Here is a 14,312-nt window from a genome sequence, read left to right on the forward strand (position 1 = left end):
AGCCACGGCTGGTGAGCTCGCAGTGAGTGGAGGCTCCCCCTGAGGACGCCGGCCGGGTGGCCAGAGAGCTGGGTCAAAGCTGTTGCCGAGTCCAGAGCAAGCGGCCACAGGCGGTTTGGCTAGCTGGCTAACGTAGCTGGGAGTCTGAGGGAGCGGGAACAGAAAGGTGTGAGCGGAGCTGCGGAGATGCGTGGTGGACGAGAGACAACACGAGAAAAATAAAAGAAGAGACGGGCGCACTTAAAACGGGAAAACGCAAAACAAGTAGCGGACAAAGAAGTAGCGGACATGGTCTGGAACAGAAGCGGCAGTCAACAGTCCAGACGTCAGCGTTGCTCTAACCCGGAAGACAACAGACGCAGGTGCGCAGTTGGGGGTGGGCGGGGAATGAGTAAGGAATAAAAGATCGTCCAGCCTCAGATAAATAAAACTGAAATAATGCAAGTTTTTTATTCTTTCTTGTGCGGCCTGGTTCCAAATGAGCCACGGACTGGTACCGGTCCGCGGCCCACGGGTTGGGTACCACTGTTCTGGATGACCAATCTTCTAACTTTATCTCTCAGGAAAAGCCCAGACAACCTCTGGAGGAAACTCATTTCGGCTGCGTGTATTTTTACCTTATTCTTTCAGTCCATATATGGTGAGGGTAGGACGGTAGAGTGCCCAATAAATAGAGAAATTTGCTTTTCAGCTTATATCCTTTACCACAACGGACCAACACAAAATCTAGATCATAGTAGACGTTGCACCAATCCAGCTGTAGAACTTCCATTTCATTATAAGTGAATGAATTTCCAACTGGGTCTCATCAGGTTCACCTCCACTCTGGCTCTGGACTTAAATTTACTGTGAGTGGTGGACATAATAATAATGATAATGATAATAATAATACATTTTATTTATAAGGTGCCTTTCAAGGCACTCAAGGTCGCCATACAGACACAAAACAGCATAAAAAACGACAGTAGAGCAGCGGCAGCAAGTCGCGCCAGCGTTCACTCACATCCGGTAGACACAATTACAGCATATTATCAGGATAAAAAAAACCAAACAAAAAAAACCCGTGACCTTAATGACAGAGGGGAAAAAAAGATATATATATATATTTTTTTTGGTGATTCTCGTGACCAAATTATTATTTTTAAATTTGTTTAGAGCAGCATGTCCAAAGTCCGGCCGCGGGCCAAATCCGGCCCCCGGTCAGATTTCATACGGCCCGCAGCTTCGGTCTTATAATATATATATAATTATTTATTATTTATGGCCCGCCTGCACTGTCAAACTGAATAAAATAAATCATGAAACTTGAAACTGTAATTTCTCCTATTACCAAAATGTAGCAGCACCACCCCTCTCCGCTCATTTCTGCCATGGCGACTGCAAAGAAAACGAGGAAAGTTGACATTGAGGGCCGTCGCTTTCAAGATAAGATAAGATAAAATAATCCTTTATTATTCCCTCAATGGGGAAACTCCTGTGTAAGCAGCAGTACACTTAACATACACACACACGCATGCGGGGAAGGGGATAAAAGATTTAAAAAAGTAAGAGATATATATAATAAAAAAAAAATATGGACAGTATATACACAATACACAATATACAGTGGAGATAAAAAAAGTATTAGGTAAAAAAATACTGCAAAAGAAGAAAAAAAAACAGTGCAAAAAAAGCAGGTAAAAAGAGTATGAGGTAGACAGATATTGCACATATGATTGCACATACGGTTATTGCACGTTATTATTGCACGTAATTATTGTCCGTTAGCTACAGTGATTAGCCTGGTTATACAGTCTGATGGCAGCAGGGAGGAAGGACCTGCGATGCCTCTCGGTGGTGCATCGTGGGTGACGAAGCCGGTCACTGATGGAGCTCTCCAGGGCCCTGACAGTCTCATGAAGGGGGTGGGAGACGTTGTCCATGATGGAGGACAGCTTAGCCACCATCCTCCTCTCCCCCACCACCTCCACCCGGTCCAGACTGCAGCCCAGGACAGAGCCGGCTTTCTTCACCACCTTGTCCAGCCTCTTCCTCTCCGCTGCAGTGATGCCGCTGCTCCAGCAGACCACCCCATAAAAAATGGCGGACGCCACCACAGAGTCGTAGAAGGTCCTTAGGAGGCCGTCCCTCACTCCGAAGGACCTCAGTCTGCGCAGCAGGTGGAGTCTGCTCTGGCCCTTCTTGTATAGGGCCTGAGTGTTACCAGTCCAGTCCAGTTTATTGTTCAGGTGAACACCCAGGTACTTGTAAGAGTCCACAATCTCTACGTCCGTTCCCTGGATGTTCACCGGCGAGGAGGGGACTTTGCGCCGGCGGAAGTCCACCACCAGCTCCTTTGTTTTTCCAGAGTTAATCTGGAGGCGGTTCCGCTGGCACCAGTCCACGAATCTGTGATTCAGTCCTCGGTACTCCGTCTCGTCTCCGTCGTTAATGAGACCGACGATGGCGGAGTCGTCCGAGAACCTCTGGAGGTGGCAGGTTGATGTGTGGTGGGTGAAGTCAGCTGTGTAGATGGTGAAGAGGAGGGGGGCCAGGACGGTCCCCTGTGGAGCTCCTGTGTTGCAGACCACCGTGTCAGACACACGGCCTCCTGTCCTCACAAAAGAGAAATGGGAATTATAACACTTCTTCACTGAGAATCAAGGCAATTGTGTTTGTCTAATTTGTAAAGAGACGGTTGCCTTGTTTAAAGATTTCAACATAAAGAGACATTATCAGACTAAACATGATACTGTAAATGACAAGAGCTAAATTCACTTGTTTTAAGTTTTAATAATAACAGACAACTTTGCATTACTTATAACTCCTGTTTAAAATCTTTATGAGGCAAAAATAAGTTTAAACTTATGTAAATTTAAGGTATTTCATACAGTTTGTTCAATGTTATCTGACTCTTCAGATATGAATGAAAGGCAGAATTTGTATTTTTAGAGTTGTTTACATCTGCCTGAGTGGCTTATATTTGGTTATTTTGTCATTTCAAAAATAAAGACAATTGTGACAATAAAATTTGTTTTATCACAGTGTGTATTTGCATGAAATTTTTGGAGTTAAAAAATGTCCGAAAAAACTATTGGCCCCAGGGCCCTTCACTTTAAAATGTTTGGACACCCCTGGTTTAGAGAATTATGAAAACTCTCCAAATGACTTTTGCATTGGTGGCGGAGTAGGTCCTTGGGGTCATGGTTTTGGGTATCTTCCTGCGGACCCGTCCGGTTCCGCGTGGAGCTTTCTCGCAGAGGAAGCGGTGGTGACTGCGGACGCATCGTATCTCTCCCTGGTTTGCCTCGTTCCGAAGGCGGCTGACTCAGCTCCCAAGTCTCCATCAAGCTGCGCGGGCAGCCTGTGCGCGTCCTCGCCGGACCATGAAGGCTTCTGGAGGCCGTCATCCCCGTCTACCTTGTCCACACAGTTGATGTTGTCCCGGAGATAGTAGCCATCTTTACACGTGCAGTGGAAGCACGTACCCGATGTGGTCCCAGTTACTTCGGCTAACGATAGCCGGTTTAGCTGCCGGTCTATCGTCTCGTCAAACAACTTGCTGTTCAATTTTTCCCCAACTCCAACAATCTTTTGGTCGTCGTTGGCAGGTTTGATGGCTTCCAGGGAGGGAATGCAGCGCAGCAGAGAACAGCTGCCACACAATTCCTGTAGTGACTAATAATAATAATATGTATATGTATTAACTGTAGTGTATTCTTTAGTTATCTCTGGGGACAGCTGTGGGCTTAATAGGTCCTTGCCGATACATTGGGGTCATCCACTGTATGACAGCAGTCAGACTGACTTTTCAAAATATGACATCCCTTATTTGGCATTGTGATTGTTGGGCGTCACTTGTAATCGTGGTAATAGAATATATTGCTCATATTTAAAAACTAAATTAAATGGCAGAATTGTGTTTGAAAGTTCAAGTATGTGTATGAAGGGACATATTGGCAGCATTTGAGTTACTTGTTTTAAACATTGTGCTGTAAAACATTCTTTCATTAGTTGTTTAGCTCCACAGTTTTAACTTTACACACACAAAAATGCTTTTTACTGGATAATGTTTGGTCCAGTGTTAAAGTTGCCCTTGAATGAGGACCAAATATGACACAACTCACCCTCCATTCGTCTGTACCAGAGAACCAAATCACAAAACAATGCATAAAAAACCCAAAATGCTCTACCCTTGCCATAAAAAGCAAATAGCTCCAAAAGGTATTCCAATAGAGAGGCTTTCAAGGCAGTTAAAAGCCATGCACAGAGGGAGATTGTCACTATAAATCTCATCTGGTGAAAATGGGGCCGACGTCCTCTGCCACAGAAACATTACTAATTACCAGATGCTGCTCTATAATTACTGTGTGAAGTGTCTCCTCACTGCAACACTATCACTTAGTCTCTGTGTCTTAATCTGCCCTTGTGCATATTATGTCTCTAGTCTTCTCCCATCGATTTTGTGTTGCTTGACGTTACTGTTTGATGACTGATGGTATTCAATATTCCACAGACCCAGGAAAGTTAGGATTACCCAGTTGGGACATGTGTCTGTGCAGATTGTCAGTAAAATGGTCATTCACAAAAAGCAAATTGAAATTGAAAAGTTTAAGATCAGGGGATGTTTGAGAATATTTGCCATTTTTCACATGTCCTGTGTTGTTAGTCACCTAAATGTTGAACAGAGGGTGTGATTTACCGAAGTCAAATTCCTTGTTTGGCACGCTCAAACATGGCGAATAAAAACTCTTGAATCTTGAATTGTCAAATATTGTTTGTTTTTTAATCTCCATCGCAAACCGGATATCATACGGAGGTCGCCATTACAGATGCGCAGAACGGATGCGCAAGACACGTCAGCTATATAAAGAGCGAGAGTTCAGTTCTAAACCTAAATGCGTATTACAGGTAATATTTTATTTCACAACACTTTGCCTTGTTCCTTTCTTCTCTGCTGTTCACTTCAAACACGCTCCATACGAACACAATGCTCTCGTATCAGACGCTTGCTCGATCACCTGCTCATTTGCTGTCACAATGTACCCTACACAAATCCGAAACATTTCTTCGCTATCGAGTTTGCTAGCGCATGTGCAGTGATACTGACCGGCAGAATAACATCCGGTTGTTCCCAAAGATGATCTTTTTTCTGAAATAATTTTACGTTTACGGACTTAAGTAAGAGTCAAAATTTGGGTGTGTATTATACATGGGTACAGGCTTTTTTCCAGCATCGACATGCCATTTCTAGGGTGCGTATTATGCACGGGGGCGCATTATGCATGGAAAAACACGGTATATACTATTTTCAACATGAAGGTTGCCTTTGTGAAGGATGCAGTGAAAGAAGCCCAAAACTCATTTCATTAAAATACAAATAAAACAAATTACAGTGGAAATGTGGTATCTCGAATCAAGACAACGAAAGGTTAACGTCAGTATAATCACGTCAAAATAGCGGTCAACGCAGCATGTCGCGAGGTGGAACGTACAATACATAAGGAGCATGCAAATACTTACAGGCTTGTCTTTGATGGTGGGGCTGGAGACACACAGATACAGTTTCCCATCCTCTTGGATGCAGGCATCGATCAGAGCCTGAACAGAGCTCTCATCTTGAAAGAGCAGGAAGGCGTATCCTGGGGAGGTGTGATGAGAAGAGCAGTGACCATCAAAGTGCTGTGGCATCCAAAAGAGAACAGGCGTGTAGCAGTATTCACCTTTTGGGGGGAAATAGGATTTGCTCTCTGCCTTGTGAGGCCAGTCAACAAACAAGTGACCAAAACGACGAAAACTGGCTGTAATTTCATCTGGAAGACAAATGATCACATTTATTTCCATACTGGCGTAGTAACCCTGACACTAGCATAGTGTCTTTCGGATCGTCGCTGTACCTTCGTCTATGTCTGGGGGCAGCCCTCCGACAAACACTTTGCGAGAGTAGCGTTCTATGCGCTCCCCATTCAGGTGGGGGAAACAGTGTGCCGAGCCAAGTCCCCCGAGCCCCTGGTCAGTGGTCTCATCCTCCCCAAAAGAGCGCTCATCCTCCATGGGGAACAGAGAGGAATGGCCTAGCAAGTGGATAAAGAAAAATAAAATGAAAACTGAAGTATGCTTAATTGAAGGCAGATTTCATAGCAAACATGGGGCTGCGGTGCTGCCGCAGCAAAGTTCAATTATTTCAAAAAGCTTTTTTCTTTTTTTTTTTTTTTCCAACAAGTACATTACAGGATTTACCTCGTCTTCTGCCATAGCTTCTCGCTGCATGTAAAACATCACAACAAAACCTTAAAGTTCTGGGGTTATACAGCTGCCTCAAATTAAAAATGATGCTCTTAAAATACGCAAATGCATCAGTTTCTAAATTAAGTGGGAAGTGTATCAGGTATCAATTTCAATTATGCCTTGGTGCTTTTCATGCATGCAAGTTACATACCATTCATAGGCAGAGGCCCATCTCCACCCTGGTGAGAGAAGCTGAAGCGTCCTACAGTAAATGACAAAACAGGAATCATCGTTATTACCTACTCTCTCTCTTACAGAAGCCACGCCCGCACTTCAGATCCACGAGGAGGAAGTGTGTCAGATGTTCCGGAGACAAAAGGTCAGGAAGGCACCAGGCCCAGACGGCGTGTCTCCCTCCTGCCTGGAAGTCTGTGCTGAACAACTGGCACCCACCTTTGCACAGACCTTCAACCGTTCCCTGGAGCCCTCGTGCTTCAAGAGCTCCATCATCGTACCGGTGGCCAAGAAGCCCGCCATCACAGGTTTGAATGACTATAGACCTGTCGCCCTGACATCTGTGGTCATGAAATCCTTCGAGAGGTTAGTGTTGAACCACCTGAAGGTCATCACGGGCCCCCTGCTCGACCCCCTGCAGTTTGCCTTCCGGGCAAACAGGTCGGTGGACGATGCGGTCAACATGGGACTGCACTACATTCTTCACCACCTGGACACCCCAGGGACGTACGCCAGGATCCTGTTTGTGGACTTCAGCTCGGCGTTCAATACCATCGCGCCTGACATCGTCCACCAGAAGCTCATCTAGCTTGCGGTGCCTGCCTCCACCTGTCAGTGGATCACCAGCTTCTTGACCAACAGAAGACAGCATGTGAGGCTGGGGACCATCACATCCAACATCCGGACCACCAATACTGGCGCCCCCCAGGGGTGCATCCTCTCCCCACTACTCTTCTCTCTACACTAACGATTGCTCCTCAGGCGACTCTTCTGTGAAGCTCCTGAAGTATGCGGACGACACCATTCTCATCGGACTGATCCGGGACGGCGACGAGACTGCGTACAGACAGGAGGTAGAGGTGTGTCAGATGTTCCGGAGACTAAAGGTCAGGAAGGCACCAGGCCCAGACGGCGTGGCTCCCTCCTGCCTGAAAGTCTGAAACTGGCACCCACCTTTGCATGGATCTTCAACCGTTCCCGGGAACTGTGTGAGGTGTCCTTGTGCTTCAAGAGCTCCATCATCGTACCGGTGGCCAAGAAGCCCACCATCACGGGTTTATGACTATAGACCCGTCGCCCTGACATCTATGGTCATGAAATCCTTCGAGAGGTTAGTGTTGAACCACCTGAAGGACATCACGGCCCCCTGCTCGACCCCCTGCAGTTTGCCTACCGGGCAAACAGGTCGGTGGACGATGCGGTCAACATGGGACTGCACTACATCCTGCACCACCTGGACACCCATGGAACGTACGCCAGGATTCTGTTTGTGGACTTCAGCTCGGCGTTCAATACCATCGCTCCTGACATCGTCCACCAGAAGCTCATCCAGCTCGCGGTGCCTGCCTCCACCTGTCAGTGGATCACCAGCTTCCTGACCAACAGGAGACAGCATGTGAGGCTGGGGACCATCACATCCGACACCCGGACCACCAATACTGATGCCCCCCAGGGGTGCGTCCTCTCCCCACTGCTCTTCTCTCTCTACAGTAACAATTGCTCCTCAGGCGACTCTTCTGTGGTTGCTCCTGAAATATGCGGACGACACCACTCTCATTAGACGCATCCGGGATGGTGACGAGACTGCGTACAGACAGGAGGGGGAGCGGCTGGTCCACTGGTGCAGCCAAAACCACCTGGAGCTGAACCCACTCAAGACCGTGGAGATGACCGTGGACTTCAAGAGAGACCCTTCACCACTTCCACCCCTTACTATCCACAGTAATACTATTCTCTCCACAGACACCTTCAAGTTCCTGGGATCCACAATCTCTCGGGACGTGAAATGGACCAGCCACATAGACTCTGTCCGGAAGAGGGTCCAGCAGAGGCTGTACTTTCCGAGACAGCTCAGGAAGTTCAACCTGCCACAGGAGCTGCTGAAGACCTTCTATACTGTCATCATCCAGTCTATCCTCTGCATCTCCATCACTATCTGGTTTGGATCGGCCACCAAACAAGACAAGCACAGACTGCAACGGACAATCAGGACTGCAGAAAAGATAATCGGGACCAACCTCCCATCTATCCAGGACTTGTACCTGTCCAGGACCAGGAAACGTGCAAATAATACCTCTACAGACCATTCTCACCCAGGTTGCCGTCTGTTCGAGCAACTCCCCTCCGGACGGCGTTACAGAGCACTGTACGTCAAAACCAGCAGACACAGACACAGCTTCTTCCCCCAGGCTGTGGCTCTGATGAACTCACACCTCTCAGAGACATTACTGTGCAATAACATCCTGCTCTCGATGCTTTACCTTTGGATTGTCCATATTATGTGTACTATGTGTCCTCTCTGCATCCATTGCAGCCTGGTCATCCTGGAAGAGGGATCCTCCCATCTGTGGTATCTTCTCAAGGTTTCTCATTTCCCCTAGTAGGAGTTTTGAGTTTTTCTTGCCCTCCTGGGAGTTTAAGATCAGGGGATGTTTGAGAATAATTGTCAATTTTTGCGCATGTTGTCCTGAATGTTAGCTACTTAAATGTTGTACAGAGGCCGAGATCTACCGGATTCAAATTCCTTGTTTGGCATGCTCAAACTTGGCAAATAAAACATTGATTGATTGATTGATTGATTGATTGATTGATTGATTGATTGATTGACAAAAACAGGAAAGGCTTCAAATCATGTAACTAACAGGAATTACCTTATTTCCCTTAAGGATCGTTTGTAGTGTGTGTAGTAGTTGTGACTCGGTTGTTACGACCCAACTTTTGTGTAATACCTTGATGTCTGCGACTGGAAATTTACACAGATCTTTGGGAGAATATATAGTTTCATTTGGTTTATGAATTTATTTTCCTTACCACCTTTTTTCAGATTTATGTGCGGATACATTTGACTTTTTAGACCATGCCCATGTCAAAGGGAGATGAATGAAAGAAATCCAGAAAAACCTGTTGCTCAAGTCAATGTGTTTCTTCCAAGATTTATCTGTCAGCATGCAAATCAATCATTTGGCGTTACCTCAGAATCCACCATTACCATCATTTGACCCCAATAGTAACCATTTGGATTGTTATTAATTAATTGTTAATTGTTTGGGGACCCCTGGATTAAGGAACATCCAGATAAATTGGCAAGAGGTCCACTATCACGACCAACCTAGTAGACCAGGGTCCGTACATGAAAAAACATTCCAACAATAATATTGCTTTATAACATTCTTTTTAGTTTTAAACATTTGCATTGCAAATATAACTATTTTTAACCACGTCTTTTTTGTAGGATTTTTTTAGAAATGCAAGATTTTAAGTTCTTTAAAAAAATGTTTTTCATGTTTATAACAAAAATAGTTTATAAAACAAAAATAAAATGAAAATCAGACCCATAAAATTTGCAAAGCGCAGCATATGTACTATTACATATAAAACATTTTAAACAAAGAATTCAAGTATTTAACTGAAACGTGAAAAGTTAAGTGGGAGGTAATGATGTACCACAATGTGCAGCAGTACTACTTAGTCCAAACATGAACTTTTCGTCAACCCAAAAGAGTAGGATACCAACAATTCCATTGAAAAATTTCACAGGTATGGCAAGCGGAAGCACGACGGTCCGAATGGCCCAGTCCGGCGATTGTCCGACTGTCAGACTATGATCTGTCAGGGATGAATGGAGCAGGGCAACCAAATACAGCCTGGACCAGGGTTTATTGAAGGGAAGGGGGGTAGTGGAGAACAGAGACACAGGCGGGGCAGAGGCTCATGGACAGCGGGCAAGAAACAGAATTCCACTCAGACCAGGAACTCTTAACGTCCCAAAAACAGACCCCAACCCCGTGTTGGCAGGAGGGGGCAGCAGGCGGGAGCACAAAACGTTCAAAGGGGCCAGTCCAGTGGTCAAATTGCGGCCACAGGTTCCTTGCCGCTGGAGCCTGGCTGGGTGGCGGCCGCACATTACGCACATTACGTTGTCATATTGTTGTCACGCCCGTACCAGAGCACGCTCGGCCGGCAACTTCCCTCAGCCACACCCCTTCATCACCGTAATGTCTGTCACCTGTTTCCTCTTGTTACCTTATGTATTTAAGCCCTGCCCATGTGTTTCTCCATGTCAGTGTCTACTGTTGTCCCCCGTCTGTGTCCGCGCCTTGTGTTCCTGTCCTGCTAATCTAGTTTCCCCCCGGTTTTGTCTGGAGACTCATGGTCAGAATTTTATCCTTGTTCAAGTGGACTTCTGTCGGTCGGTCTGTCTGTCTGTTTGCTGGCCATGAGTCTCTATCCCGTCTGTGTAATCGGTTCACCACCTGCCTCCCTCCCAACTCCCTTTCCCTTCAATAAATCCCGGTTCAAGTTGCATTTGGTCGCCCTGGCTCCACTCATTTCCTGACAGAAGACCGACCATCACAGCGCTTGGACCACCCCACCACCAGCTCCTATCCGCGACGCCGGATGCACGTGCGCCATCGGGATCCACCCCAGCGTCGCCGGATCTGCGGCCGCCATCGGAGTTCCTCCCGGCGCCATCGGACTCACGGCCGCCGTCGGACTTCGCTCCAGCGACGCTGAACCCGCGGCCGCCATCGGAGTACCTCCTGGCGCCATCGGCTCCGCGGCTGCCATCGGACTTCGCTCCAGCGACGCCGGACGCACGTGCACCATCGGGATCCACCTTTGCGCCGCCGGATCCGCGGCTGTCGCTGGACTTCGGCCCAGCGCCATCGGACTCGCGGCCGCCATCAGGGCCCACCCCAGCGTCGGTGGACCCGCGGCCGCCGTTGGCCCTCGTGCCAGTAGCAGCCAAACCTGCGATCATCACCCGACCCCGCGTCCACGACTGCAACATGCTCGACTCCTGCCGCTGCGCACAGCTCCGACTCCCTTAATGCCGCCGATTGCGGTTCTGACTCCCCGAATGCCGCCGATTGTGGTTCTGACTCCCCGAATGCCGCCGATTGCGGCTTTGACTCCCTGCATGCCGCCGATTGCAGCACGGACTCTCCAAGTTTCACCTTTGCCGCTGTGCGCGGGTAAGACTTTGCTGCTGCCAGTTCGGACTTTGCCACAGACCAGTGGGGTCATTTGGACTGGTGCGCTTCCCCCCTGCACGCCACGTGGGGGTTTGGTTTTTTGGAACGTCGGGAGCCGTCCCTTGTGGGGGGGGGGGGGTACTGTCATGCCCGTGCCAGAGCACCTTCAGAGCCACACCCCTTCATCACCTTAATGTCTGTCACCTGCTCCCTCTCGTTGTCTCATGTATTTAAACCTTGCCCGTGTGTTCCTCCTTGTCGGTGTCTACTGTTATGTTCTGTCCCTGTCCGCGCCCAATTTTCCTGTTCCTGTCGTCTGGTTTCCCCCCGATCTGTCTGGAGGCTCACGGTCAGAATTGTATCCTTGTCCAAGTGGACTTCTGTCGGTCGGTCTGTCTGTTTCCTGGCTGTGAGTCTCTATCCCGTCTGTGTCTTCGGTTCCCCACCTACCTCCCTTCCAACTCCCTTTCCCTTCAATAAATCCTGGTTCAAGCTGCATTTGGTCGCCCTGGCTCAAATCATTCCTGACAATTGTGAGTTATTCAGATAACTATAGCATAAATAACATGCTAACAAGTTTACCAAACTGTTCGTGTCACTCCAAATCACTAAATCCAATGAAATCTTCATCCTCTGTGTCACTTTTAAACAACTCCGCTAACTCCAGAGGTAGAAGATGTGGCGCTTCCTCTTTTACGTTGCTTAGGTCAGACTGAAGTGTTGAAATTATCAACACAGGCCTAGAGCACCCTTAAGCGGTTTGGTGTAGAAATAACACGTGAAATGACACGTGTTAATAATGTCACACATAAATCGCTCCAGAGTATAAGTCACACCCCCGGCCAAACTGGGAAAAAAACTGCAATCAAAATACTGGAGGAAAATAGGTAAATTAATATAATAAATAATTTAGAACTTTTGATAATGTAAATGCTATGGAGCAGATTAGCTGGTCGTAAGTGAACTCATGTACGTTGCCTCACTCTGCCTTCTTCAAGCGCTAGACACAATTCCGTGTCACCACATACCATAACGCTTACACAACCAAGATAACCGACCACTCAATTTGATTTGAAACTAATATTCAATCACTTGAATCAGACTTGGTTTTCCTTAATATCCCTAAAAGGTAGTGTAATCTCTACATTCGGTTGTGTGTTTTGCGAGACATTTTGTGGTTGTGCTGCTAGATGATGATTCCAGGGCTCACTCGCATTTTTTTTAATGTCCCGACTCACTGGCTTCAGCGCTTCAAGAGGGATACTTAAGTTTGAGAGATTTTATTTCATGTCTTTTTCACACATGAATGTGCAGCATGTTTTGAAAGAAGCAAAAAATGTAAGAGTAGGATGCTGGGTTCAGGAATATTAGATGTTTGAGCATAAATAGAGAAATATATTACACAGTTCTCTACTTGAGAGAAAACAATAGGAAAGGTGTCACAGAGTGCATCTCACATTGGTAAAACTCCAACTGAGCAGGGTTAGAGCCACACAAAAAAGCACTTACAGCAGTGTGGTGGTTGCTTAACATTTATATCCAGTGTTGCATTTGAATGAGTTTAATGAATGAAATCTTTTGAAAAGTATTCACACATGAATAATATTTTATTATTTGATTCATAAATCAGTGAGTATTTTTTTTTCAACTAATTAACACAAATTACTGACCTCAAAATTTGTGCATGCATCAATTACTTTTTCTGATCGGACCTACTGTAGTTGCCGTAGTTAGATATCAAAGATGGCAGACTTCTACCCTACTACTGAACGGAGTGAATCGTTGACAGTACGCCCATCACTTTGTAACGGGATTAAAACTCATCATATATCTGTGTCGAGATAAATTTGTCTCTGTGCGCTTTGAAAGTTCTCGTCCTACGTAACCCTCAAGGGACTAAAAGGCTAGGTGGACAGACTGCAACCAATAGAATAATGGGTTTGAACCCCACGTGTTTTGTTTTATACACACAAATGATTATAGGCTATAGTTAATAAGGTTCAATGTTTATATTATATTAATTATTATATATTAATAAAACTACATTATTATAATGACAGATGTTAACAAAAAAATGACAGGACAAATAGTCGCAACAGATTCAAGCAATCAACAAAGATAACAAATTAACAACCGCAGAAAGCCAAGGATTCTAGAAGTCCAGGGGTCAGTTGGGAAAATAACCAAGGGGAAACGACGCACTTGTTAAAACAGAAAAGAGTTCAAGGGGTGGAAATACCTATGGCCAAGTGAGCGTGGGGGTTTCGAGTTCCTATCACAGTGTGGCGTGTGGGTAGCTCATCTAGTTTAGTTCAGTTAAGTTTAGTAGCTCAGTTTAGTTTTGGGTGGGGTTGGGGTCGAGTTCCTACCACAGTGTGGTGTGTGGGTCGCTGAAAGGTCAGCAAAAATAATAAAAAATTACATTTCAAAACCCAACGCTATGTTTCATAGCTTAATAACACAATATTAAAAAAAATAATGAAGTCAAGTAAAGAAAATTTAAGCAAAGTGCACTTTGAAAAACATTCCGATCAAAATCTGATTTCTATCAAGGCTATTCATTGTTCAACAATGCGATACGTGCAGCTACACAGTTCATTCAAACAGTGGTAACCGAACATCCATATCTAATTAAACAGACAACCAGAAAGGCAACATAATGCCGGAAAACAATCATTAAAGGTACTGCCCTGAATTCGGCTGAGAAAGTTTGTATACTTGTGCGGAGTGTCTAAAAGGAATAACCACTACGTATCCCCGGTGTCGACTCACTGTCGAGCGCGAGTTGAAATGCGCACACGCAGACCTCCCTTATACTAAGCTGGTGTAAGTTTGGTTTGTGTCTCAGGGACATCTTTCCTTAGAAGAAAATCAACACGCATTGAAGTAGTAGTT

The 14,312-nt window shown here is 46.1% G+C and overlaps 1 protein-coding gene across 1 annotated transcript; it reads right to left on the minus strand.

The window, feature by feature from the left end:
* Window positions 1-3,180: 3,180 nt before the first annotated feature.
* On the minus strand, window positions 3,181-6,668 carry LOC119128306. The gene is made up of 6 exons (XM_037260540.1): window positions 6,419-6,668; window positions 6,220-6,243; window positions 5,877-6,053; window positions 5,703-5,792; window positions 5,367-5,621; window positions 3,181-3,599 (listed from the first exon to the last, which is right to left on the minus strand). Exons 1-6 carry the CDS (start codon window positions 6,495-6,497, stop codon window positions 3,181-3,183), a joined length of 1,044 nt encoding a protein of 347 aa, XP_037116435.1. The 5' UTR covers window positions 6,498-6,668.
* Between the last annotated feature and the right edge of the window lie 7,644 nt (window positions 6,669-14,312).

Source organism: Syngnathus acus, chromosome 10, assembly GCF_901709675.1.
Source record: "Syngnathus acus chromosome 10, fSynAcu1.2, whole genome shotgun sequence".
Classification (NCBI taxonomy): domain Eukaryota; kingdom Metazoa; phylum Chordata; class Actinopteri; order Syngnathiformes; family Syngnathidae; genus Syngnathus; species Syngnathus acus.